The sequence below is a fragment of the Haliaeetus albicilla genome, chromosome 28, assembly GCF_947461875.1.
Source record: "Haliaeetus albicilla chromosome 28, bHalAlb1.1, whole genome shotgun sequence".
NCBI classification, from domain to species: Eukaryota; Metazoa; Chordata; class Aves; order Accipitriformes; family Accipitridae; genus Haliaeetus; species Haliaeetus albicilla.
Window position 1 is genome coordinate 11,698,735 of NC_091510.1, and position 25,049 is coordinate 11,723,783.

Consider the following 25,049-nt stretch of genomic DNA (forward strand, 5'->3'; position numbering starts at 1 on the left):
GAACGTGCAACCCTTTATTCTTTTTCTTCCTTTGAGCCCTCCTGATTCAAGTGGTGTACTTCTAGGAATATTGTGTCCATAGTGTTCCTAAACATATACTTCAGTAAAGAATGAAAAAATAGAGTTCAGCATACTCAGAATGCATTGTCTTAATGAAAGATAGGGAGAAACAGGCACTTTTTCAAAATATTAAATAGCAGTAATGGATTCATTTTTCCCCGTTAATGAGGTTTCAGTTTTATTAAGAAAAATCCTACTAAGAAAAAGAATGAAAAAAGATACCAAATAAACAATTATATAGCATACATGCTCTGACTTCCACACAGGACAGTCTCTGGTATCCCTAGGCAGCTGTCAGAGCAGTCAACCTCGGTCACAGAAACCTCCTTTACAGGGGAGGAAAATAAAAATTAAGACCAGCACCCCCCCAAACATATGTTCCATGGTTTCCCTTTTATTTCGTCTGAAATTCTATTGTTACCCAGGCAAGCAGCACAGCCTGAGCTGCAAATTTAACAGTTTAAAATCTGTGACTGAACTTACCTTGGTAAAAAATTAATTCCTGGAGAACACAACTTCCAGTCTGTTATGCCAGCTGTTCTGCTAACAAATGACAACTCCTCCTTTCTTTCTAGCTGTGCCGTGAACTGACATATCAAGATAACACATGATTTTTTGACAGTCCAAATTTGCATTGGCCACAATTATTAGACACATGTTGTGGAGGAATGACTTTTTTTGCTTTAATCATTTGATGGACATACACAGATAAGTAAAGGGCAAGAAAAAGACTAACTACTGTTAAAGGTATTTTGCATCTCTCTTTATGCTTAATAGTTTATTTATAGCAATACTAACCAAAAGTGAACAAAAACACTAGGGGAGAAGAGGGGGGAACAAAGTAGAAGGCATGCACTATTTCTGCTTATCATGGGTTAAAATCAACTCTGAGATCTCCATAATCACTCTTTGGCACTTTTGAATTACAGATCCACTTAGGAATTTTGCTCTTGGGATTATCTTTGTTTATAATGTTTACATACCATTTTAGCTCATTACTGTTAAGCATGGGATAGCATGGAATATTGAAGTGTTTTTCTGCAAGACATGTAAATTAAATCTTGATGTAATGTTAATTCCTAACAGACAGCTTTGACTCATGAGTGTTGTTTTTATGCATCATTTTATTGTTTTTTGTATGTATGGCAATTCTGCAAATCAGCTTGCATTACTGATACATTTTTTAAGAAGGGAACTCCTTTGGATTTTGAGCCAGAAAGCTCATTTTACACCAGGACTGATGCTAATCCAGAGAAAATTATAACCACCTCCATCTGCTTTCAGAAAAGAACAAAATCCCAGTTGTCTAAACTGGCATAAGAAAATGTTAGGAAAACTCTGCAATTTTCTTCTATTATCTCTTTCTTCCATCTCCCCGACTGATCCATTTGCTCCTCTTGCAATGATTTCTTTAAGCGACCATTTGGAAATATATAGAGTAAGTGGCATTGTAAGTAGTCATCATGTAGCAGTTGACAATGACAAGAAAGTGCCATCTACTTTAGCTACCATCTAAACGGAACAAATTAAGAATGTATTCCCCTAACACACAGCCAAATGGGCTGCTGTAGTCCTGAGAGCATGTTTAGATTACTATGATGGAGAAAAATTGGGAAATTAGGAGAAAATATAGATACAATGCAGTAACAGCTAAGGCATTATAAGCTTTTGGTGAGCATGACAAAGAAAAAGCTTGTATATTCCCTTCCTTTGTGTATACAAACCACAAACTTCTCCTCTCTCACACAGTACAACTTCATTCCTAAGTGATGGGTGGTTTTGTATAGGAGATCACATACTAACAAAAAAAAAAGCATATTCCACTCTTAGGGACTAAATACAAGAGTGGAATCAAGGGAAATGACAAGCAAACTGTAAGGTCTTTAAACAAGACATAATAATTTTTTTATTGTGTTCTTACAGCAGCAGCACAACTATGTCCTGATTCATGACAGACTCCTGTCCTCTGCCACAATCTAAATAAATAGTCTTGAGTGCAGCATATTTATTTTAAACACTAGGCGAATATATTTGACCTTCAATCTGAGGATCTTAATGTTCTAAGAGAAATCAATTATCAATGATTCAGAAAATCTTTTAATTTTATACATAGATAAAACTGAGTTTAAGCAACTTCCCTGAGAGTACAAAGAAAAATTGACAAAGCTAGAAAAGAAACAGGCATTTAGCCTTTTGGCCTCAACCTTTACTTACATCATCCATCCTAAAACTGATACAGTGGCAACTGACATATAGCAATAGGCATATTTATATTATTAATAAGCTATTGCATAACACTTACATATACATTTAAACATACAGAAAGCATTTCACAAAGCAGTAACTGTTCCTCTCTAAATACAGAGCAGGTTCAGGCAAACTAGATAACCACCTTCCAGAATTTTTGCATTAATATTGATCTGCTACCTCAACAGTGTTAAAAATGACAGGTGTCTAAGGTAATTTCTGTTTAAGTAGTCAAAATATTTAAAAAAAAAATTTTAAAAGGAGAGATCACTGTCAAGAAGTCAATATGTACCTCAATCACTACACACAAGTAACAAATACCTTCAAGGTATCAGAGGATATTTCATAGTAAACATAGGTAAAAGCTGGTTTTAAATGATGCCCACCATTGGGGGCCACGTTTATTACTGCTTTATGGATACTTGCTAGCATTGTAGAGGTTATGATGTTGAATCACTCTGCATTTGTGTATTGTAGTGCCCTTTGGTTCTCATTTATGATGCCAACAATAAATCCAAAGTCACCTGACCTCTACAATCGAGCCAAAAAGAACACCTGCTGGAAATTATCCCTTCCAAATGACAAATTATGGACACAGTGTTTACATCAGGCAATTTAAAAAAAAAAAAAAAAAAAAAAGATTATTGGCAGCTTCCCCCGGTCCTCTTTTATCTCTACAATGCCTCCACCATACTTATGAATAACTACATGCAGTGTCCTGGACTTACCAAGCAACTTATTACTGGCATCAATTCAGCGATTCAGATAAAGTGGGACGTTTGCTCCCCCTGCTCCATGTCAGTCAGATGACATGGGGACTAATAGTATTTTGAGGCTATGCCTCTTTTATTGAGAGCTCAGAGCAACTGCCATGTTTCTGACTGAGCTGGAGAACACTGACAGGCTCTATGAGAGGAAACAAGTAAACACACAAATTTCTCACCAACAAAATTTAAGAAATGGAGATTTAAAAAAAAAATCCCATTTTTAAATAAAACAAAACTTTTAAATCATAATTACTAATACTATTGTTTTAAAAGACTCAGGGGTCCTAGTTACAGACAACTGACTCCAGTTCTAAGCACTGCACAGACATGCACAGAGGTGCACAGGGTAAAAAAGACCCTGAGCTAAGGATACTATTTTCTAGAAAAAAAATCAAGAAACAAATGGAATATGGAGAAAGCAAAACGTTTTAACATGTGATTACACCAGAGATTGTCCCATGCATTATTGTCCATGTTACATGTTTATATGCAAGCACCCGCTCAAAATACTTGTACACACAAATATGTGTAGATATGCATATTCACACACACAATTATCTGCGTGTTTTTATATGCATGTATACTAAAAAAAGCCAATAAGCCAAGTTAATTTGAGCAAGGGAGAAGGAAAATGAAAACAAACATATAGAGGGCAAAAAACATGCGGCAAGGATAGAGGGAACATGACAGGTAAGGAGAATACACTTGACAGAGAAAGGAAAAAACAGCAACAACAAAAAGAAAGGAGAAGCAGACAAAAAAAACCCAACATCAAGAGCTCAACTAATAAAGACAGCCTGCTGACTTGTGTTTCAACTACAGGTTTATTTTTCCTTCAGGAATACATAATGTTAAACTGGAACAACAGCAGCTTTGCTATATACCTTCAGCTAAAGTCCTGGATGCTGGGAGCTGTTCCTTTCCCTGGCAAAATCTACATTCGGTCACTCAGGTAAAAGTGCCATTAAGGGAAATTTCTGTGCCTAATACTGACAATTCTAGAAGACATCAAGGAATTTTAATATTAAAAAAATGGAATTTGCATACAGCAGTGCCTACTGAGATACAGTTTTACTACATCTTAACAGCTACAAAAGGAAAACAAATTATAACATTCTAAGGTTCACTTTACTAATGGTAGAGTATCCTGAAGTCTAACCACCACCCCCCAAAACCAACCAACCAAACAAACAAAAAAATCAACAAAACCAAAACAAAACCCAAAGAACAAACAACACAAACCACAGCTGTGAAACAGAGGAAACATATTGGTATTAAACTCAGTAGCTCTATCAACTTTTTCTTCTCTTCTAACAAAGAAGCTTTACTCATTTACCTGCAGAAAACATACAGCATAACTATGTTAGTTTGTATATATACACATACTAATATTCAAATCAATATGGATATGCATGTTCTTGCCAGCAACCAGCTGTGAAAGTAAGGAAGTTTACACTAAGAAGAAAATTATAACCATTTCCAGAGTTCTCCCCTGCCTTTACATTCTTTTGTACTTGAGCACTGGAGACAAGCTAATACCACTACCTAGGCATTAAAAAATAAAAATGAAGCATCTCCCAGCAGTATTCTTTTATTGGAACACAGCATGACTGCACCCTGAGACTTCAGTTTAAGGTGTAACAAAGCATAGTCTTCCATTCTGGTACAATACCCAGACTCCACAGACTCACATTTAAGGCTGCCTGCATTATGAAACGAATGTGACAAACTAATGTGGCCTCAGCTATATACCTTGACCCTAATTCTACAGGTTTGGGTGTTTGGGTTTTTTCCACATGCATTTCCTTTAGTAAGCATGCAAAATTCCTAGAAAACTCATTTGTAGAAGCTAGGCTTTAAACTTTTCTGTGCATCATTTCTGCATTTGGACCAACCTTTGTCAACCCTGTCTCATTTTCTCTATTTAGAGTGCATATTTACATACTGTACCTTAGAAAAAAGATCTGGTTTAATCTGGGACTATTAGTTGTTGTTGGTAATAACTCAATGATTCCACCAGATGTTTCTATTCAGAAACTAAAAGCCACAGTACCAGGCAGAGTTGTTCTCTCATATGTTGCTTAAGGCTAGACCTATCTAGAATGAGTTTAAAAGGTTAGTAACTCTGCTTTATAAGCAGGCACGCAATACAGTCTCACAAGAGACTTCTTGCTTTAGCGTTTACAAAATGTAGTCTTAAAAAGGTCTTTATATCCCTCCTATAAAGGCACACTGTAGTACAGTCCCCTCACTGGTTTACTACTTCTGATATAGCAGCAGCAGCAGATGCTTCTCCTTCCAGTTTCAACAATTAGTGTTCCAGGGGAATTAGAGAAGCAAATAGGCAGGACTTCCACGCACAATACACAGATTCAATACTTGCAATCCTTTACTTGTACTGCAAGACTGCAGAGAAGACCAGGAAGATGCAGAGTCCTTGACCTGAGTTTAGGTTCCAGTTAAAATCTCAAAGTAACAATACAGAGTGATTTAGAGAAACTAGCTCAATGCAAATGTGGTAAAAACAATAACAAAAAGTTTTCCCAACTACTTTGTAAACACACCAGCACCTTTCACTTAATGTAAAAGTAGAACAACTATCAAAGTGAAAAAAGTATCTTCCCATAGGAAGTTCAAAGTTCAAGAGAAGAGAGACAAGAAAATAGGCATTTACTCTAAATGCAGTTTAATACAGGGTCATCCACAATATTTAAGAAAATACTTTAAAAGTCAGCAAGCAGGATAGTTGACTCCTAATGCACCCATTATGGGACCATCCCTATTGCAAAGAACAGATTTCAAACTGCAAAACCCTCAAAAAGCCTTTTGAATGTATGATCTTCATGAAGTTGAGTGATAAAAATCCCCAAACAAGGTCACAGTGCAAGACAAGGCATCACCTAGAAGCCTCAGTTCAGATTCTCTGCTGTACAGTGCTCTGTGCAACTGCTTCTCAAGCTTGTGCTTCTTCTTAGAAGGGAAAAGGCAGGACCAGGTTACATATTATTTAAGCAGCCCAACCCTTTCCTAATCTACATTTCATCCTTTAAGTACAGAAGATTTTCCCAGATGATGATTTTGAGAAAAAAGCAGCTAAACAAATATTATTCAGTAACACTTAAATAACAAGAGTAAGAGCAGGAAAATACTAAACGATTACAGTGATTTCCTTATTTTGCAATGCCACTGCAGAGAAACAACAAAAAAGAAAGCCATGTGACTTTATTTACTGGCTTAGCTATTTATTATCACTGAAATTGTTCTTTGTACTGAGGCCAACAAGAGCTTTCTTTGAAAAAGCTAGGAGCAACAGCAATCAAAATACAGGATTTATGGTAGAAAAACTCTAGCCTTTTTTTTTTTCTTTTATGCTTGACAAAGGAAAACCTTGCAGACAGTTTGTAACCATCAAGGTGTCCCAGAGCAAACTGTATAATCATGAGATATTACCTCCATGAATTTCACTTTTTTCTGTCTTTTAGACATTGTATCTTATTCCAAATTAGGTAAGACCATTTGAGACAAGATGCTCAAATCTACCTTTGCGTATTTACTAATAGCAATGTAATTGGTAGAAATGGGAAACTGTGCCTTTAGTAGTAAGTGAAGACCAAGGCCAGTAAGTAATAGTATTACTTTTTTTGAAGGGCAGGGGGAGAAGTAATCAATCCAAATGAAAAGGCACCTTCTTCCTCTCACTCTACTCTGTAGTGCATATTCAAAATCACGTCACATGTGTACATACAAAATAGTATTCATTTCAGCTATCTGATTACGCAAAAATCTGCCAGTGCAAACAACTGCAAAGCAGCTGAGCTCCTTCCAACCAGGCAGTGATGACATCCTGTACAACTTTTACCTGGTATTCTTAAACAAGTTTTATTCTTATCAGGCATGCATTAAGAGCAACAACTTAAAGATAACATTGAGTGGGAAGAAAAGAAACAAGCTAAGAAACCAAGGCTTACTACTGAAATATAACATACAGCCAGCCAGTATCCTTTTAAGAGAAGAATTAATTAATCAGCATTTAATTTCTCAGCTGTTTTTGTGCAGCACTGGGTCAAACTACTGCTCTGTAATTGAGACTGTTGCAGACAGTGGTGTTGGGAAGGCAAGGAAAAAGAAAAAGCATTAAAAAATGTGTACTATCTTATTTACATCACGGTTCTCTAATAGGAGGGAAAAAAACCTGTAAACATGCAGCAGAGGACATGAATTTACTTTATGAATTATTAAGTATGGGCTTCATATTTCATAAAATGATATTTAACACCATTTATTAAGCCTGTCGAGATTTTAAAAAAAAAAAATGGAACAACTGCACTAGCAGAGAGCACAGAACAATTTCAGCAAGCAAGAGGAGTCAGGTGGTGGGGCCCCAGGGAGGTTTGACAGAGAGAAGAATAACTCAAGTCTTTCTAGCATAAATTTTGAAACAGAAAACTCCTGGACTATGGAGGCAGACAGCTTAAGGGAAAGAAAGCAGTAATATATGACAGGCTGATATAGCAAAGAATTTGGAAAGCAACTGTAGTTTTATGCCCACAGCCCATTTCTTCTTATCAGCTTGGTGGGCTTTTCCTATCTCTGCCTAATTCAAAGGTATCAAAGAAAAAACAACAGCAAAATAGAAAGAGCACAAACCTCTCCCCTCAGCCTTGAAGACTTCTCACTATCCTTTTGACCCAGTATTTTTCGTTAAAGCGCTGAATATACATCCTGGAAAAAAAAAACTGCCAGCTGTTGTGAGATACAGGATAATAGTGAACATCGAGCTTAATGAGTCTCTGACTCTTCACCAGATCTTCAGACCTCCAGTTGTTTGCAAGGCATCCCCTGACAGAGACACAGATAGGCAGATAGACAAAAACCACACAGAACATACGTATATATGTATATATGTGTAGGAGGGACTGGGGTGGGGAGAGCAGGAGGGAGAGAAAGCTCAGTTAGAGCAGCCTTGGAGGGAGAAATAAAAACAGAAAGGTATAAATCAACTTTTTTGTTGAGATAACAAGCAACATCATCCAGATCCTAGGTCCTCAAATGAAAATGAGCTATTAAATAAGAATATCAACAACCCCGGCCTGCCCAATATTTCATGCTGTTATTTTTAAAAAGAGTTGTTAGGTGACTACAGAATTAGTCATAAAAATAAGAACTGAGATGTGAAAATGGGGAGCACAGACACAGCAGTATGAACGTGTTAGCGAGAACAAATTGTGCTCCTGGCCCAACTGCCTCATGATGACGACATCTGATTTTCCCAAAATGTTGTTCTGTGCACTGAATATTGACTAAGACGAAGCAGGCAGGGGATGGAGGAACAGTGTGGTGTACATGCTGATTGCTCCCATTTCATCTGTCCCTTCTAAAGCTTCTCTCTTGATTGCATATCAAGGCTGCCTGATGCTTTTGAAAGTAAACTACTATTTTACCCTAACGAGCAAAACCAGACTGATTATTGGGCATTTAGTTAATCTTCAAATGGCTACTGGGGAGACCAGCAAAACATTCAACAGTAGACAAGGCTTGTTTGGTATTCCTTCTTATTAATTATATTTAATTATTGCTCAGTAATAGAGTCTTGGTGTCTGTTAAAAACCCCTCTAAGTTCAGTGGCTCATCTGCCTTCAAAAAGAAAAACTGAAGGATATAATGCAATTTGTTCTGAAAGCAACTTGCACTTTCTCATATTTAACTTTAAAGCATATATTTGGGGGGGGTGTCAAGTACTAAAACCTTTCCTTTGTTTTCATTTGGTTTGGATCAGCCTCTAAACAGAAGGACTAAGGCCTATGATCAAGAGACTTTAAAAGAAAATGTGACGAAAAAGAACTCCAAGCCATGTGTCGGTGGTGTCAGCAGAGGTGTAAAAGTTTTTCCTCTTTTGGAAACTAGCAATTCTGCAAGAAGATCATTACAACCATATTCTGCATGATGGATTTCAAATCTAGACACATATCTTTTGATATGAGTCAGGACAGGGACTCAGTGGGCTTGTCTGAAACACCCTAGACATTGTGGAACAGAAAGCAGTAAATTAGTTAGCAGACAAAACAGGTATGCCAAAATCTTATGGGATGGAGTACTATTGTTGCTGGGAAGCATTTTATACATTACTATATTTCTGAAACAATTTTATAGGTTTACACAGGGTCAAGTACATAAATGATACTTAAGGGTATTGCAACCTGTGTTATTTGCCTGCACATTGCCTCACACACATCCGTACGCCCACAGCGAAGCACGCTCTCAGGCTCCCACCCCAGTCTCCAGACTTTAACAAGGCCACAGCTGCAGCATCATTCAAAGGCTTGGCTTTGCCTGCCTGCAGCAAGCAGGTGTTTTTCAAAGATACCAAGTAACCTGGATAGTCTGTCAAAGAAATGGCCACAATGGGACTTTCTTGGGGGGGAACATTAAAATTAAATGACTGGAATAGCTGGGAAATCTTGGATATGTACTTTACAGATTGGACTAGCATAAACCATGCATGTGGCAGCAGATTACAAATTTTTATGTTGATTTTGAAAACAGAAGAACCCTGCTGAATGATGAAATGCAGACAGATAAAGCAGTCTTTTCGGGGTTTTAAAATGGTTATTTGCAGCAAGTTGCCTATAGAAACCTGTTATTCAAACTGTTAGTTCATAGCGCTCTCTACCATTTACCACGTGCTAAATCATGAACACCATACTGTAAACAGCAATACAGGCATTTGCTACTTACTGGCATTTATGTCCTAAAGCCTTGAATATTATCATACTTTTTAAATAAGAAATTACAGTACACTGTGGGAATGGCAAATAGATGCAAAAGCACAGCACTTAACTTGAAATCTCTACCTGGATGGAGCTGTATGCCTGTCACATCCTGCTTAGAGGAAGGAAGGACATGTTTTGGACAGAGATACCATGGACACGTGGTCCTCAACCAGATAAAGCTGATGGACATCCCAGAACTGCCCGTTCCAGCTCATTAATTTCCTGACGCTTTGCACCCAGCTAGAAGAATTTGTAGAGGGAAGCCCTATGCCTGTTTTCTGTAGGAGGTCAAATTAATCAATTACAATGATCTTTCTAAAAATTTTTTCCCTCCCTGCACTGCCTTCTGTTAGCCTGCCTCCCTTCTTTCCCCAACACTTCAGCCGCAGAAATTGGACTACTGCTTCCATACAGCTACCAGAAGTTCTCACTCTGGGCCTGAGCCTCATTTTGTACGTAAGAGGGTCAAACACACGAGTATCAGCCCAGTCGGAGACACCTGCCAATTCCACAAAAGTCAGCAGACTATTGACAGAAATCAGTAAAACTGTCGTTACATCTTGGAGCTGCAGAAAGGCTAAGGAGCTTGATAGTTCTGCAGCCATAAAAAGTAGTATGCACCTATTTAAAATGCAGTTGGCAGCATTTGATGGGTTTTGAGATAAGAGCAAACCTGAGTGTCCTACAGACGTGACCATTCACATGTTAGCAACAAAATAAAAGTTACATAAATGTAGTTGTCCAGGCCCAAATCCAGATCATAGGAAAGTAACTATATAGCATATACTGTCCTACGAAATTATTAGAAAAGCTAAATGCCAAAGCACAATCTGCATTTTTAAAACCACTTGAAAAGTTTTATATCCTTAATTAACACGGAGTTTTTTTCTTTGACTTTTTTTTCCCCTGAATTCCCCATGCAGAAAACAGTCCAGTGGTAATACCTTCTGCAGCAACACAACAGTTGAGTCTTCCTGGAACACAGTATTTTTCATTTATTTATAGAACATGAGCTATCCAATAGATTCAGCTTGACTTCTGCCCAGTCTGATCCAGGTAGAGCACCAGTAAGGCATCCATGTCAGCCAGTAAGTCAGCCAATATTTCCTAAAGTGATCCCTTTTTCAGTCATTTCTGTCTAACATATATCAAAATTTACCTTACATCCAATGCAGCATAAAGAAATAGCCAAATTACTACTACTTCTTATGTTTCCCCATCACCTTTTTAAAGCCTTATTTTATTAAAATATAACATTATCCTTGTACTAGTGAAGCAGATACTAGCATATCAATGATATTAAATTACTAGTAAGGATTCCTGAACGTAATGAAAACTAACCATACTTCTGTTTATTATCATCACATTTAGTTCTTCATCAACCACACCACAGGAGCAGAGACTTTTAGCAGCTGCAGAGCCTTTGGCAGTCGTCGCATAGTTCTACAGCTGGATAAAATATCCACAGGCTGGCTCAAAGAAAACATTTGACCTTGAGGTACAACAGATCCTCTTTGAAACAAACTTTCTCCTCCTAAGCAATCTGAAGACTCAGCCTCTAGAAGTGAATCTGCAGGTATTAGACATGAAGGGGAAAAAAATCCTTTTGAAATAAGAGGGGGGTTGGGGGAAACCAAGCATACTCAGTTCCAGATCAGATAATAATGGTTCAGAAAACAGTTCACTATTTGGTAAGATTAATGCTAACATTTTTCAGCTTTTCTTTTGTGCCACAGAAGGGTGGAAATTATGAGTTGAAGAAATTCCTATGCTCTAAATGATTTATCTGCCATCATGTACCTCTGTGTCTTTTCCATTACAAAAAACCTGCTCAAAGGCTAAATACATTTTCCCAATAATTTCATCACATGTGTTATCATGGTATATTTCCTGCAATTCTCTGCACTTCACAAGGTTATTGGCTGTAACCAAATGACTTAGATTAGCACGTACAAATCTCAGAGGCACTAAAACAAAGTATTTGATTTTCTAGGTTTCAAAACTGTTTAGTTTATGTTGCCCATAAATTCCCCTAATTCGTATTTTTCCCAAACAAGATCAAAACTATTTAAAACATTAGCCAGCCACTTTCATACCAAAAGTTGGAAAAAAACCCAACCCAGCAGCACTTTTTATAACAAGCCTGTGTAACAATAAAGTACATAACCTGCACTCTAATACATGATTTGGATATTAACAGCCCCATTTAACCTATGCAATAATTCAAAGAGGCCAGTAAATCTCATTTTAAGGCCTAGTATGAAGAACACCACAGTCACAAAACACTACACCAGAATGCACTCTCTCAGCTGGCTGCCATTTGGTGCAGACCCTACATTAGAGCCCAGGCAGACCAGGAATAATATGCCCCAAGCCTGTCATGCCTCAGTTAGCATAAAGTGCATTAATCTGATGTTAACCCTATGTCACATGCCCTGCCTGGTTCAACAGAAACGTGACTGATGCTCACACCTGAGCCAGATCAGACATACACAGGTAAGTGAGACAGCGGTGCATGGAGCCAGGATCAAAGCTCAGGGAATTACGGCTTCATCAGACACAGGCAAACACTGGGGATCCTTATGGCCAACTATTTTGGAAAGGCTGCATCAGTGCAAAGAAACTGCTGATAGATGAATAGGAAATAAATCTGAGACAATGAAACATTCTTATAATAATCTCAGAACTGCCTGGGGGTTGTGCGAGTCTTGTTTCTACTGAACAGTCGTGTGTTCTGAAAAATCCACGAAGCCTGTTAGGCATCACTGGTGGAGATTTTATTTATGTGCAGATCTTACCATGTATGGTAAGAAAAGATTGAGAGGTAAGTAACAAAGCGGGTCAATGAATTTGATAAAGAAGGCTTTATAGGGCTTTTCAAAACATATTTGCTGAACTTGAGTTTGATGAGCTCCTCCTAATCTAAAAGTATTACAGAGTTTTGAACTTCTAATAAACTGAAGAATAAAAAACCACATTTTTTTTCAGGCAAAAATAATAATCTATGAATGTAACAAAAGATCAACAAAGTGTGGGAGAAAGACCTGAAGATGTTAAAAAGCATCAGTTCAAGTTTATGAAATAAGCATTAGAAAAGTTTCCAGACCATAGCATGAGTACGTAAAACAGATGAACTGGGAAGGTGAGCTTTTTGGGACAGTCTGCTGCAGAAGTGGAATTTCCGAAAGTACTTTCTGCATTGTAGAACCATGAATTTACATGCTTAAACTGCCTTGGGTACTGAAGGATGAAACTTGAACAACAAATTATCAGAAACCCAAATTATACAGAACTACTGGTAGGATCCACACATCCACTGTAGAGGATGAAGATCTCAAACATTTATCAGGTTGATGTCAGACACTTACTTCGGATCACATCTCTGCCATGAACTCAGCATTGATAGTGAGTAAAGGTTTTGCCAAATAATTTGCTAGACAAATTCAGGGACCTTTTAACACAAGATTACCAGACAATCAAGTAGTATTAGAAAGAAAATTACTGGACAATGAAGAAATTGAGTCCCATAACAGCAGTTCACTGTATTGGTGAGCATAGCAGACTACTTTATCCTTAAAAGCACATTAGTTTCCAGTTTACTAGAAATTAAAGAGTTTGCAAGTGGTTCAAATACAATTAAGTATAATTAAAAATAATCTTACCTTCTTTTGATCTTCTAGTTTGTGACTTACTGGATTCCTTCCATGTTTGTTCATCTCTGAAGATAAATCCATCACATTCACTCCTTGCCCTTCAAAATGAAATCGGTTCAGCAATACAGCAAACTAATCCAAAAAATAGGGGCTACAAACACAGAGACATGGTGTTTTTTTCCATCACACACCATCTCTGAGCATCAATGACTTGGAGAAATGACTAAGAAACCCATTGATTGAGCTGAGGAAAACTTTGCAGTTCACTCTTGAGACTTTCCAAATCACCATAGCGTTTTAAAAAGCTGATGCTTAAGAAGAGAAATATTCATCCGCTGCTTTTAACTCCAACTGCTATCTGTGTCTTTCTTCACAGGTTTCCATTTTACAGAAGGTTACATCCTGACTGTGAATCTGTTGAGAAAAAAATCGTCAAGATTGATTAGCGATTTGCTGTCACTCTTTGTAATGATTATCTGTCTTCCTCAGGTGTTTGCGGACAGGGCAGGAGGGTGGTGTTTGTCTTGGTTTTGGGGTTTTTTTGGTTGGTTTGGGGGGTTTTGTTTGTTTGTTTGTTTTTTAGTAACTAATACTAGGTTTTGATTTAATACTTGGCAGGATGATCCTATGCATTTTTCACCCAGGACTTAAAGGCAAAACATGCTGTGGTACATGGAGGGATCTCCTTTTTTGATAACACTGAATTTAAAAACAAACAAACAAAAATCAACCAAAGAAAAATGCCTAGTCCCAGCACTAAAATAGCAAGCTTTATTTTTGTGATCCAGTTATAAACAGGAGAAAGACTTAAGCTGTTACCACATGTTGGGTGATCCCACAAGGGTGGTATAAACACAACAGTGAGACAAAAATCAAGAGCTCAATATTGATACAAAGAACCACTGACAGCATATTACGCTATGAGATACAATATCTCCTTCAAACCAAATAGTGTTCCAACAGAGAATAAAAACTGATTATTCTCAACACCAAAGTGTAAGGCACCTACTTCTTATCCATATTTATCTTCACGTACATTTGAACACGATATCAAAGGACTAATCATGCAATAAGGACAAGTCTGTTCCAAAAATAACTAGAAGCAAGCAGAAGATGCATCTGCCTTATGAAATCATAGAAATATAAACAATTGTACACGAAGCTACTACATGAGAGAACGCATACCCAGGCAGAAACTTGTTTCCCAAACACAGCTTTAGCCTGATACATCTCACCTAAGCATATAACCAATTTTGCTTGCTACTCTAACTTTTGAGAATCACTTCCTCCTGCAAATGACACAGATAAGCATTATATTATAAATACACTCACGAAAGTAGACTCAAATGCTTAGAAAGCATCCTTCTATTCATTATTTAGAGCATCCTGGGGAAGTCAGTGAAATAAATAACAAGACTGTAATGCATGTTAACTGCCCAGAAAATAGAAGGTAGTCATTAAAACTGCACTGTTAAAATCTTCCATAAACTTAGAATTTTTATTGGATTAAGAAGCAGATTAGCTTCAGTAGTATGCTATAACCTCCCCAAGCACACCCAGCTTTTCTCACCCTATTTCCACAGAGGTGCAGCAGGACAGTGCCAGCCATCGTGCTCGGGCACAGACCGTCCCCAGGCCTGCCCAGAACCTCACAGCCACAACCTGTGATTCCCCCCATTTGATGGTTTCAGGCATCCACAAAATCCACAAGTCCGTAAGACCAGGATGCAGGGATATGAAACATGAGGTACTGCTGCAGCAATCAACATCTGGATTTACACTTGTAACAATCCTAAAGCTCAGGTAAGTCAAAATCAAGCTGTTAAGAACCAGCCGTTTCCCTGGTTCATTTCATGGTCAGACATGTAAATTATATTACTCCCCATGCCTGGTAATTATGCTATACTAGGCAATTAAGCTATTCTGTGGAACTGTATGGTGTTTTCTAGCCAAAGTTGGACAGAATGCAAATAATTTTGTTTGGACTGCCCTCATTACTTTTAACATGCAAAGCACAGGGTGGCAATTCTTGCTCATTCCATTCAGCACATTGTTCCATGGTCTTCAGCCTTTTCAACATAAACAGCTGTAATTACATGCTCTTGGCTGGCAATTTTTTTTTTTTTTTGTCACACGATTTATTATTCACGATTTTACACTGATAGTTGACATACACACAATAGCAGAGTAAAATATCCAAAGAGTCCTAGAAATCCTAATGATCACACACTAAATAACATAGATTTTACTAGGTCATCTACAAATGTGAAAGGCAAGATGAATTAGAGCTGTTTTACAATTTTATTCCCTTTACAGACACATAACAGTCATTCAATAATCTCTAATCATTTACAGATACTCATAATAAAATAGTCTGGCAGATTAAGCATTCAGCACTGCAAACACAGGCCTAAGGGAAGTGAGCAAGCTATCCAAGCTAGGAGCATCCTTAGACTTTTTTGTTAAACAACACAAGGAGGAAAATATTTTGCAGAAGTATTTCTGACTGGGGGTTAGCAACTTCCTCCTCTAGAGATGTGCCATGGAAGGCATTCAGGGTGAATAAGCTTCTGGTTTATTCTGGTTTATATATCTCTATTACTTGCCTAAATTCATGTGGACTTAATTCAGTTGAAATGTACCTGAAAGAACTTTTTGTTTTACTTCACTATGAGCTACATGTTACTCATAGACTAAGGGGGGACAACCCCAGATTATATTCTGAGAATTAACCAGAGCTATCCTTTCTCTACTACAATTATTATCAACACAGGTAGTTCTTGAAAAGTTCACATTGATAGGATTTTCAGGAAGCAACCAGCATCCTCAAGCTCTCTGAAAGCCTCTTCCATATTTTTATTATTATTATTATTATTTTCCCTTCAGTGGCACATTCACTAAATATTTGGTGGAAGTTAACAAATGTCTTTAGAGAGTCTGGATGTTGCAAGTCAGCCTGGTTGGGGAGCAGGGGCAGGGAGGGGGACTTGTAAGTAATTACTGTGTCTTGGTCAGTTTTCATGGTTCTACAAAGAAAAAGTTGCTCTATAACATAACCTTAGAAAAAATCTAGATAATGAGTTTTTTTCCTGGATTTCCTCCCATTGCCCGTGGCCTTCTGATGTATTAAAATTCCATGACTTCATAAGGTGCATTCTGATGGCTACCTAGGAGGTTGCACACCAAAACACTGCTCTCTGGTAGTTATCGTTGGCAAGGATGGGGAAGAGGGGTACATTAGAGGCCCCACAGATTAGTCTCCTTTCCAGAATCTTATTGTGCTCACATGGACATTCTCAACTTTTGCAACACCATTAAAGTGACTTTGCAGTGAGCTTGAGGCAGGTGCAGGTATGAAACCATGGCTGCAATTTGTGCTCTTCAATTTTTCTTGTTTATGTACAGGATAAGCCTCCTGAACTGCATCCTGAGTATTATCAGCTGCACTGATAAGGTTTTATGGTTAAGAGCATTTGAGAGTTATGTTTTCATTAAAGCATTTCTGGAAGTATTGATACAGAAAATGTTTTCTGGGTATGCTGATAGGAAAAGCCATGCAAATTTTAGAGGGAAACCATACCAATTTTCAGTGTTAATACATCATTACCAAAATGGAGCTTCTACTTTACATGCAGTTATAACAGTGATGTGGAATTTGGGGACTGGGAGGGAGCAGAAATTGAAGACAATACCTGTTCACCTCTTTCACACACAATAGTGTCTATGCCAGGATCAAAAGCAAGTGTCAGCTGTTAAATCTTAGCAGACAGCTAAAGAAAATGCAAGATACAAACCAGCCTTAGTTCCTGTCCATCAGTGTTGCCAGGGATGGCAGCACAGCTCAGAGAAGAGGTTGGGAGAATGTCAAGGCCCCATGAGTCCCTTGAGATGAGCAGTGGGGCACATTCTTGTGTGAGGCGTCCTCTGCCCCACTGTCTTTGGGGTTGATTCTTCAGGCAATTGCAATAAAAATGAGGCTCACCACTAAAATTTTACAAAGTTTTGTAAAGTTATTCAGCTCCACATTGAAGACAGGCAGTTCAGGGATATCAGAAATGTGACTTCCATCCTTGACACGCTCCTAAGAAACCTCTAGGTGATGTGTCACCACAGTATGGCTCTAATAACTTACCCATAGCAATAGCTTCACAATGGCCTCAGAAAAGCTTACCTCTAATCATGAAAGCTTCTTAGCTTTCTTTGTAGTCTTTTCCCACAGGGAGAAAGCATTTAGGGTCTCTGTGTGGGTCTAACTGCAAACATAATGATCAGACACACAGAGAGTTATCAGGAAAAGAAGATGATGTTGACTCTTGGCGGATTTGAGAGCAATGCCAAAGAACACTGCTTTTAGCCAGCACTCAGAATGAGAAGCCAATATCTGTTCTCTGCAAACATGTATGACAGAAGTGCCATAGAAAGGCTTGCCTGCACCAGATAAAAGCAGCCTGGGAAGGCAGCTGGTAAGCCAACAAAATATCTCTAAGCAGTGACGCTTGCCTACAGAATTATTTATTCTGATACAAAATGAACTCTCATCCAAAAAGCAGTAAAACTGGTCCAAATACGCTCCTGATTCGCAGCAATACAAAAAGCTGCAGTGTATACAGCTCTTTCTAATCAATGCAATGGTGTTGACTCAGGTTAAAAGCAACCACGTAAGGACAAGTCCAGAGATGGTATTTCCTTTAAGTGCATGTGTGGCTGAAACATTTTGTCTTATTTCTGTAAGTGGTGTCATCCCATCCTCTGCGTTTCTTCATAGGGCAAAACTCCTTTTCAGCACAGAATGCTATGTTGGAGTCATCACATTATCAGTGAGGATAGAATTACAGTTGTTTGCATTGTCCCTGGCTCTAACCAATGCAAATTATTACGTTTATTTTCAGAGTTGTACACATTAAAGAAAAAAATAAAGGGGAATCAAATACTTATTCTGTCATTGCTGTTCTGCAAAACATGATGCTAATTGCCTCTACATCATCAGACTGAATGCACTAGTTAAAACTGGTTCATATAGTGATTTCGCAAGCAAATACAAAAATATATGTATTAAGAGACTGTTCTAGATCCTGATATTCTCAGAAACCATTGCTATAACTGATACAGCAACTCAAACCCTTTTAGCTTTCTCAAATCCTTTTGGCTTTTACAGCAACCTCCATCAAACAGGCTGAACGTTATGCACAGAATTTAGAGCTGCTATTACGTGTCAATTTTATTTCAAACTTGGAACCAATACCAACCAATACCAGACAGGAATGCCTTCTCTCTTCCATCATCCAATTCTTTGGCCATTGAGCATCAGAGATAAAGAAAGCATAAGAACAGGAATACAATGTACATTTTTGAGAGATAGTCCAGTCCAGTCCAGCCTTTTACTACAGTCTGTCTTAAAGATGCAAAATGAGGGATGACAGTTTTGTTGCACGCACAGTACTCTGTGCCAGGATACATAAGTGAGCATCAGATCTAAATGAAATTTGGTTATCTTACCCAACTCTGTCCTGCTACATACGCAATCTTTTGAGCGATACATAAAATGTCTACATTTCAATGTGTCTTATGGCACTTCTGCAGAGGTGCTGCACTGAAATTCCAGCTTGAATAGTTATCTCAATTCCATCTCCAATTTCAGTGGGATATTTCTCCCATTGTTGTCCAAAGTTGTTTTGAATATTTGTCTGTACTGTTGAAATAGATACAATGTCTTCTCGTGAAAACAGTATGGTGTAATTTTTTGCATTTATAATGTTTGGGAACCAATAGAAAGAATGAATATTCCTTATTTGTGTACCTGGTAAATAGTTTACCATATTTGTATTATTATTTATAACACTGCATGTACAACAACAGAGCTACCTTGAAAAAGAAGAAAGATACATACTCTGCAGAACCTACCAACAATCCAAATGGGATATAAGAAAAAAAGACAGCACTGAGCTGGAAACGAAGGGGAAGATAGAAAGCATATTCTCATATTCAGGTATACTATGGAAAGAGTGGGCAAGAAAATACAATTTAATCAAAAAATGCAAGTACACCTATATGGATTTTAAATAGGTTTCTTATAAGGAGACTGTTTCAGTTAATGGGACAGAGAAATTTATGAGGCTCATGAGAAAGAGAAAGGCTAATCGAAAATAGTAGAGAGCTTGCATACCTTTGAAATTTTGTTTCCTAGGGAGCTATTAAGCCTTCCTTTCTGTTGCTTTTAAGTTTTGATTTGCAGGCTGAAAAAAAGATGCAGCTGATCTATGCCTGAGCAGTGGCCATTCTTCGGGGACATTTAGTCATCTACAGCTATTGCTCTAACCAGTTTGCCAAGACACCGGAAATCCCAGACAAATTACCAAATACTTCTTTTTGTCCACTTTACAAAATTTCCAGGAAGAAAAAGGCATTGTGCTTTGGGAAATATCTAGATATATGGTAGTCCTATGGAGACTAATATATCTGGTATTTCTCAATACCCCACATATGCTACCACTCCACGAATGGCAATGCTGTCCGAGGGCAGATGTACTCTCTCTGATTCATAGGCTATGAGTAAGAGAAACAGGAGCACAGACTAAAGTTTCACATATGTTGCTGTTTTGAGCAATTTATCTATTCAGACACAGAAACAGCATACTGAAGATTCACCAGTTACTCTTACATGAAACAGTTAAATCCACTTCCCCTACCTTACTGGAAATGAGGACTTATACTCCCCACTTTGATAAATCTAAATCCTTAAATCTTAAAAATACCATTAAATCACACAGACTCTCTTGGTCTACCATGACTTGCTAAATAACTCTGTTGGATCAAAGAGCCAGCTGCTTTTTCAGAACCTTTTTAACTCTATGCCTGTTACAAGTGATAGAGTAAAAAATCATACCTATCTTCGCAGAACATGTCTCTGACAATTTCACGGGTGCTTCAGAATTGCCAATTAATTATTTCAATATTTGTTTAGCAGCAGCATTTTCAGGTGAACCCCATACTTATCCCTAGAAATTACATACGGGTGCTGATTAAACACTGCAAGCAATGCTCCACTACATCTGGCGCCTCAGTATTCTATCCATGTCCAGACTAGTCTCTTGCAATTAATTCAATTGATTCAAACAAATATGTGGCTGAAACAACAAACAGCTCCTAGAGACTGCAGAGCAGAGATATAGCTGACCAAATGAGACAGCTGGTTGAGGGGAAGGAAATAAAAAAAGGGGGGGGATGCAAAAGGATTACAAATATTTTTTTATAGAAACAGATTCAAGTAACAAAAAATATTAAAATATCTGAAGACAAAAAGCAGCAGTAGCTGGTGCATCTTAATCATAAACTAAAAAGATGACCTTTAATGGTGGAAGTTTATTCATCTTCACAATAACAGGATCACAAACCTGTTTAAATTTGAGCTGGGAAAGACCTTCTAGGTAAGTTAGCTTCCTGATCTGCCAGTACAGAATAAATTACTACAGTGTATTTTCTAATGTTTTATTCTGGCATTACTTTAAATTCCCAAGTGACATGGCTTACAGTGTTTCTCACAGGAGAATATTAAACAGCCCAATAGGTCTGAATACTCTAGGAAGTTTCTTAAAGGCAAGGTATATCCACTTAATTTTTAAACTGAATTTTACATTCTTCAAACAATCTGTATAAATCTTTGCCAACACAGGCAATTGCTCACTCCATATATTTTTACGTACTGATTGTATCCTCACAGTTTTGAACACGTTCAAGAGTTTCTTCTGTTAACATGAGTATTTAAGCGAACTCTTATTTAGACTCAAGTTTGGCTTATCTAGTTCTCGATCCATCCAAGTAAAACTCAAATAGACCTTGAGAATACCAAATATACAACTGCATTTCAGGATGTCAAAGCACTTCGTCAATTGTTCCCGAGAACCTCAAAGCTGAAAGTCCATTCAAAAGTTACTTTGAAAGAGCTTTAACTAAAAATAACATAGGACTAGAAACACAGGAATATCTAGACAGTCCTAAGCTTTCCTGAAAATGCAGAACTACAAAGGGTTTGAGGTAACACATAGGAAATAATCCTAAAAATCTTATATAGCTGTCGGCATATGATTACCACCAACTATGTATTAGCTCCTTGTAGCTATGGGAAGTAAATGGCTTTGGGTCTACTTAGACCAGAACATATGTCCACTCTTGAATGTCCCAAAATATGTCAAGACAGTAAGGTACTCAAAGTACAATGTCACGCTCCACTTGAAATCTGCGTCTCCGGGAAGAACAAAGTACCCAGTGTCTGTGAAACTGTCTTGGGTGGCGATTCATCTGAACACACACAGATGCACAAGTCTGAGCTAATGGCTCAGTGGTGTCTCTGTAGTTTGAGGAAATAAATAGGTATTTTTAGAATGGGATTCTTCTCATCCAAAACAGCTCAAATGAATCATGACTTAAAAATCCCTACCTCTTTCCACTGACTGCAGAAAGACAACATGGTGACTATGTAAGGCACAGACATTTGATGACTGATATACAAAATCAGGTGAGAGTAACCTCTTCCTTCAGACCACACTTCTTAAGGGACAGAATACATGATGTTGATACATTCAAACCAATAGAAAAAAAAAAGAAGCCTAAACACACTAATACATCTGATCAAGTCCTACTGAAATAATTCTATACAAGTAACCTACCAGCCATTAACATCTCTTCATTCAAAGTGGAGTGGTGTCTTACTGCAGGAACATCTGATTTTTTCCTGCTTTGTCACAGCTGAAAATTTTGGTTGCTCCAATAAGTGAGCTACTCCTTTCACAAAAAAGTTGCCTACAACAATCCCTTCACTGAGAGCTATTCCTCTTCTTCCTTAAAAGTTGAATTTTAACTTGGCAAACAGTTTTTCAAAAGTCTTACAAAAAAAGCCTTATCTGATTCCTTTTCAGTATGAAAGGCACAAAAATACCTCTTAAGTACTCCAAACCATATCCTGTTTTTTATTTATATTAAAAAAAGTATCGTACAGCTACTCAAATCAATGAGAAGCCTTATGAAAGCAAAAAATAGGCCCTTCACTATTTTCTTTTAAACCTTAGAAACAGTTTTGAGAGTTGTTTTACCCCTCATTATGCAGAATATTTTTCTGACACAGTGTTTTCTTGGTAGACTTAGCTTGTCTATTTCTGTAACATAACACTGTGAAGATCATCTCCTTTTTGCATCATACAAGTTACCTGCCCTGAAAAAATAGCAATAGCAACTGTAACAATCCTATGACTTCTACCTGTGTAGATACCCCTCCTTGTATCTCAGTAATACGGATCCCTGACCTAGCTACAAATTCTCTCCTCACCCATATCCTGTGTTTATATTTAGAGGTTCTGGGATTCTTTGTCACACTGTGAGATCAGAGAAATTTAAATCAAAGGCTGTGTTTGCAACATGTTTTATAATACAATTTGTAATATCCTCTACTGTTTACTGCATAAATTACATTAACATTGTCTGTAGCACTTTTTATTTTGTTCCTCACTTCTAAGCAATTTTTAACATCATGCAAACATATAGTACCACAGATTTTCCTCAGATCCTGAAAGCGAAGCTCTAACAGTGCATTGCTGCTTATTGTTAATCAACCTTCATCCAAGTTGATTATGGGATCTATTATTTAGAAAGTATTACTTTCCCTACTTTTTGTCCCTGAAAAAGGTATGGCCAAACTTGAAACATGAGTTTTTTAGACTGTTCTTAAAAGCTAGAACAACTGTAAAAAGGACACTGTTTCTTGACTCATTAGTGCAACTATTTTCATTTACATCAGAGATTATTTTAGGGTGAAATTCACCCTGTGAAAAGGAGTAGCAGACCTCCATATCACTGATGGTAAGTTTAGCTTGCCCATAAAGCTTAGACAACACAAGCTTAGTTAAGACTTTGGCATCGCTTTGGATTTCAAGAAATACACTTACGCAGTCTATAGTCTGGCTATTTCAGACTTCCCCTTGACTTTGCTAATGGTCAGCATTCTAGGAATAATGTTTTAATCCTCCCTTAAAAGTATCATAAACAGCCTGTCCTTGCATTGCCAGTACAGAAGTTTCAAATTAACAAATTACTACAGTTTAGCCCTAAGCCTCTAAAAATATTTAGAAATAAGCACTAACATGTACAGAGCAACAAATATTACCCTTAGCAGCCTTTCCTCAATGAGTCCAATAACTCAGAGAACAATACTGCTAAATCTCCCTTCCCTCTTGGTACCGCAATGGCTACACGTATAGTGCTGATCTACAACTCACCCGGTTTGAAAGCTTACCAGAGGGTATGTTCCTCTTTTTAAACAAACACATGTTCCAGCCCTTCAAAAAGTGCCAAAAAATTAGCTAAGTATGTTTGAAACATGCAGTAATTAAAGAAAAAAGGAATGCTAATTAACAGTGCAAACAATTCTTATTTTCTCTGTTGAGACAGCTGTCATGCAATTTGCCCTCCCAATTATTAAAACGTGACTCATGTCACAAACACGCTGCTGAATTAGACCACAAACGTGCACTGCTTGCACTGCTGTATTTACATCTAAATATTGTCAGTCTCCCAGACATGATTGGTAATCACCACACAGAACATGTATCATTCAAAAGATAAACAAATGTGAAGGTCAGAGATCATCCACATTGACAAAATAAGCACAATTACTTCATGTGATCAAACACATGTGGACTGAGTCTATTAAGGACTGTGTTTAGCTGGATAATATCTGCATCTCATCTGTATAATAATCTGAATTTACCATTAGCATTACTAATAATCACAAAGCATGTGTGAAATAACTCTGAAAGAGAGATTTAGCAGCTGGGCTGAGCATGTATTTTAAGAAAATCTGGTTTCTGAAATTATAAACTCAAATTTAATTAATTTGTTCACCAGATGCTCAGACTGGTAAAGAGAAGATTGAAACAGTTCTGTAAAATGTACTATATACCCTATCGCAGAAAAAATTCTGCCTGAAGAACTTTCTGCAATTAATTGCATTATATAATTGTCTGCAAATATTTAAAAGTTTCACCCTAAAAAGATGTCCCAGTCCTGTTCATTTTCAACAGCCAATAAAATTTCAGGAGTAAGAGGATAATTCTGAACATATTAATACATCTGAAAAGACAGCTAATATACATAGAATATTATTGTTATGCACAAAAATACTCCACAGGTTTTTTTGCAAATTCACAAATTCCATGACTGTTATTACATAGCATGCACACAGATCTCAGATGCAATATCTCAATGTTTATATTTACTTCAATTGCTTTTCCATAAATAAACCCAACTTTTTCTTTTAATTGTTTAGATGAAGCAGCCTAAACAACCGCAACCAAAATAAAGATTGTTACAGTTATTACTGTATAATACTAACAACCACCTTGAAATACTGGCACAATATAGATGTGTTTTTAAAAAGAGAGCACTGAACCCCAAATCCAGCAAATTTATACAAAGCAGCATGATATGAATGATGCCTCATTTTCTAGAGGCTTATTATACATACCGGATAATGCAGTAAGAATGCATAATTTTTCATCTTGTCA

The 25,049-nt window shown here is 37.4% G+C and overlaps 1 protein-coding gene across 3 annotated transcripts in view; it reads right to left on the bottom strand.

Annotated features, from left to right (window-relative positions):
• The window catches only part of NAV3 (neuron navigator 3), a 557,756-nt gene that overhangs the window by 403,770 nt on the left and 128,937 nt on the right, over positions 1-25,049 (bottom strand). Inside the window, exons 1-3 of one of the 3 annotated variants that reach the window (XM_069773359.1) lie at positions 19,661-19,799; positions 13,689-13,911; positions 13,507-13,595 (exon numbers count right to left, since the gene is read on the bottom strand). In XM_069773359.1, coding sequence (XP_069629460.1) covers positions 13,507-13,595; positions 13,689-13,788 — 189 coding nt within the window. In that variant the 5' untranslated portion in view covers positions 13,789-13,911; positions 19,661-19,799. Of the gene's footprint in view, positions 1-13,506; positions 13,912-19,660; positions 19,800-25,049 lie in introns of those variants that run through there. The other 2 variants (XM_069773360.1, XM_069773362.1) reach the window with 2 other exon arrangements.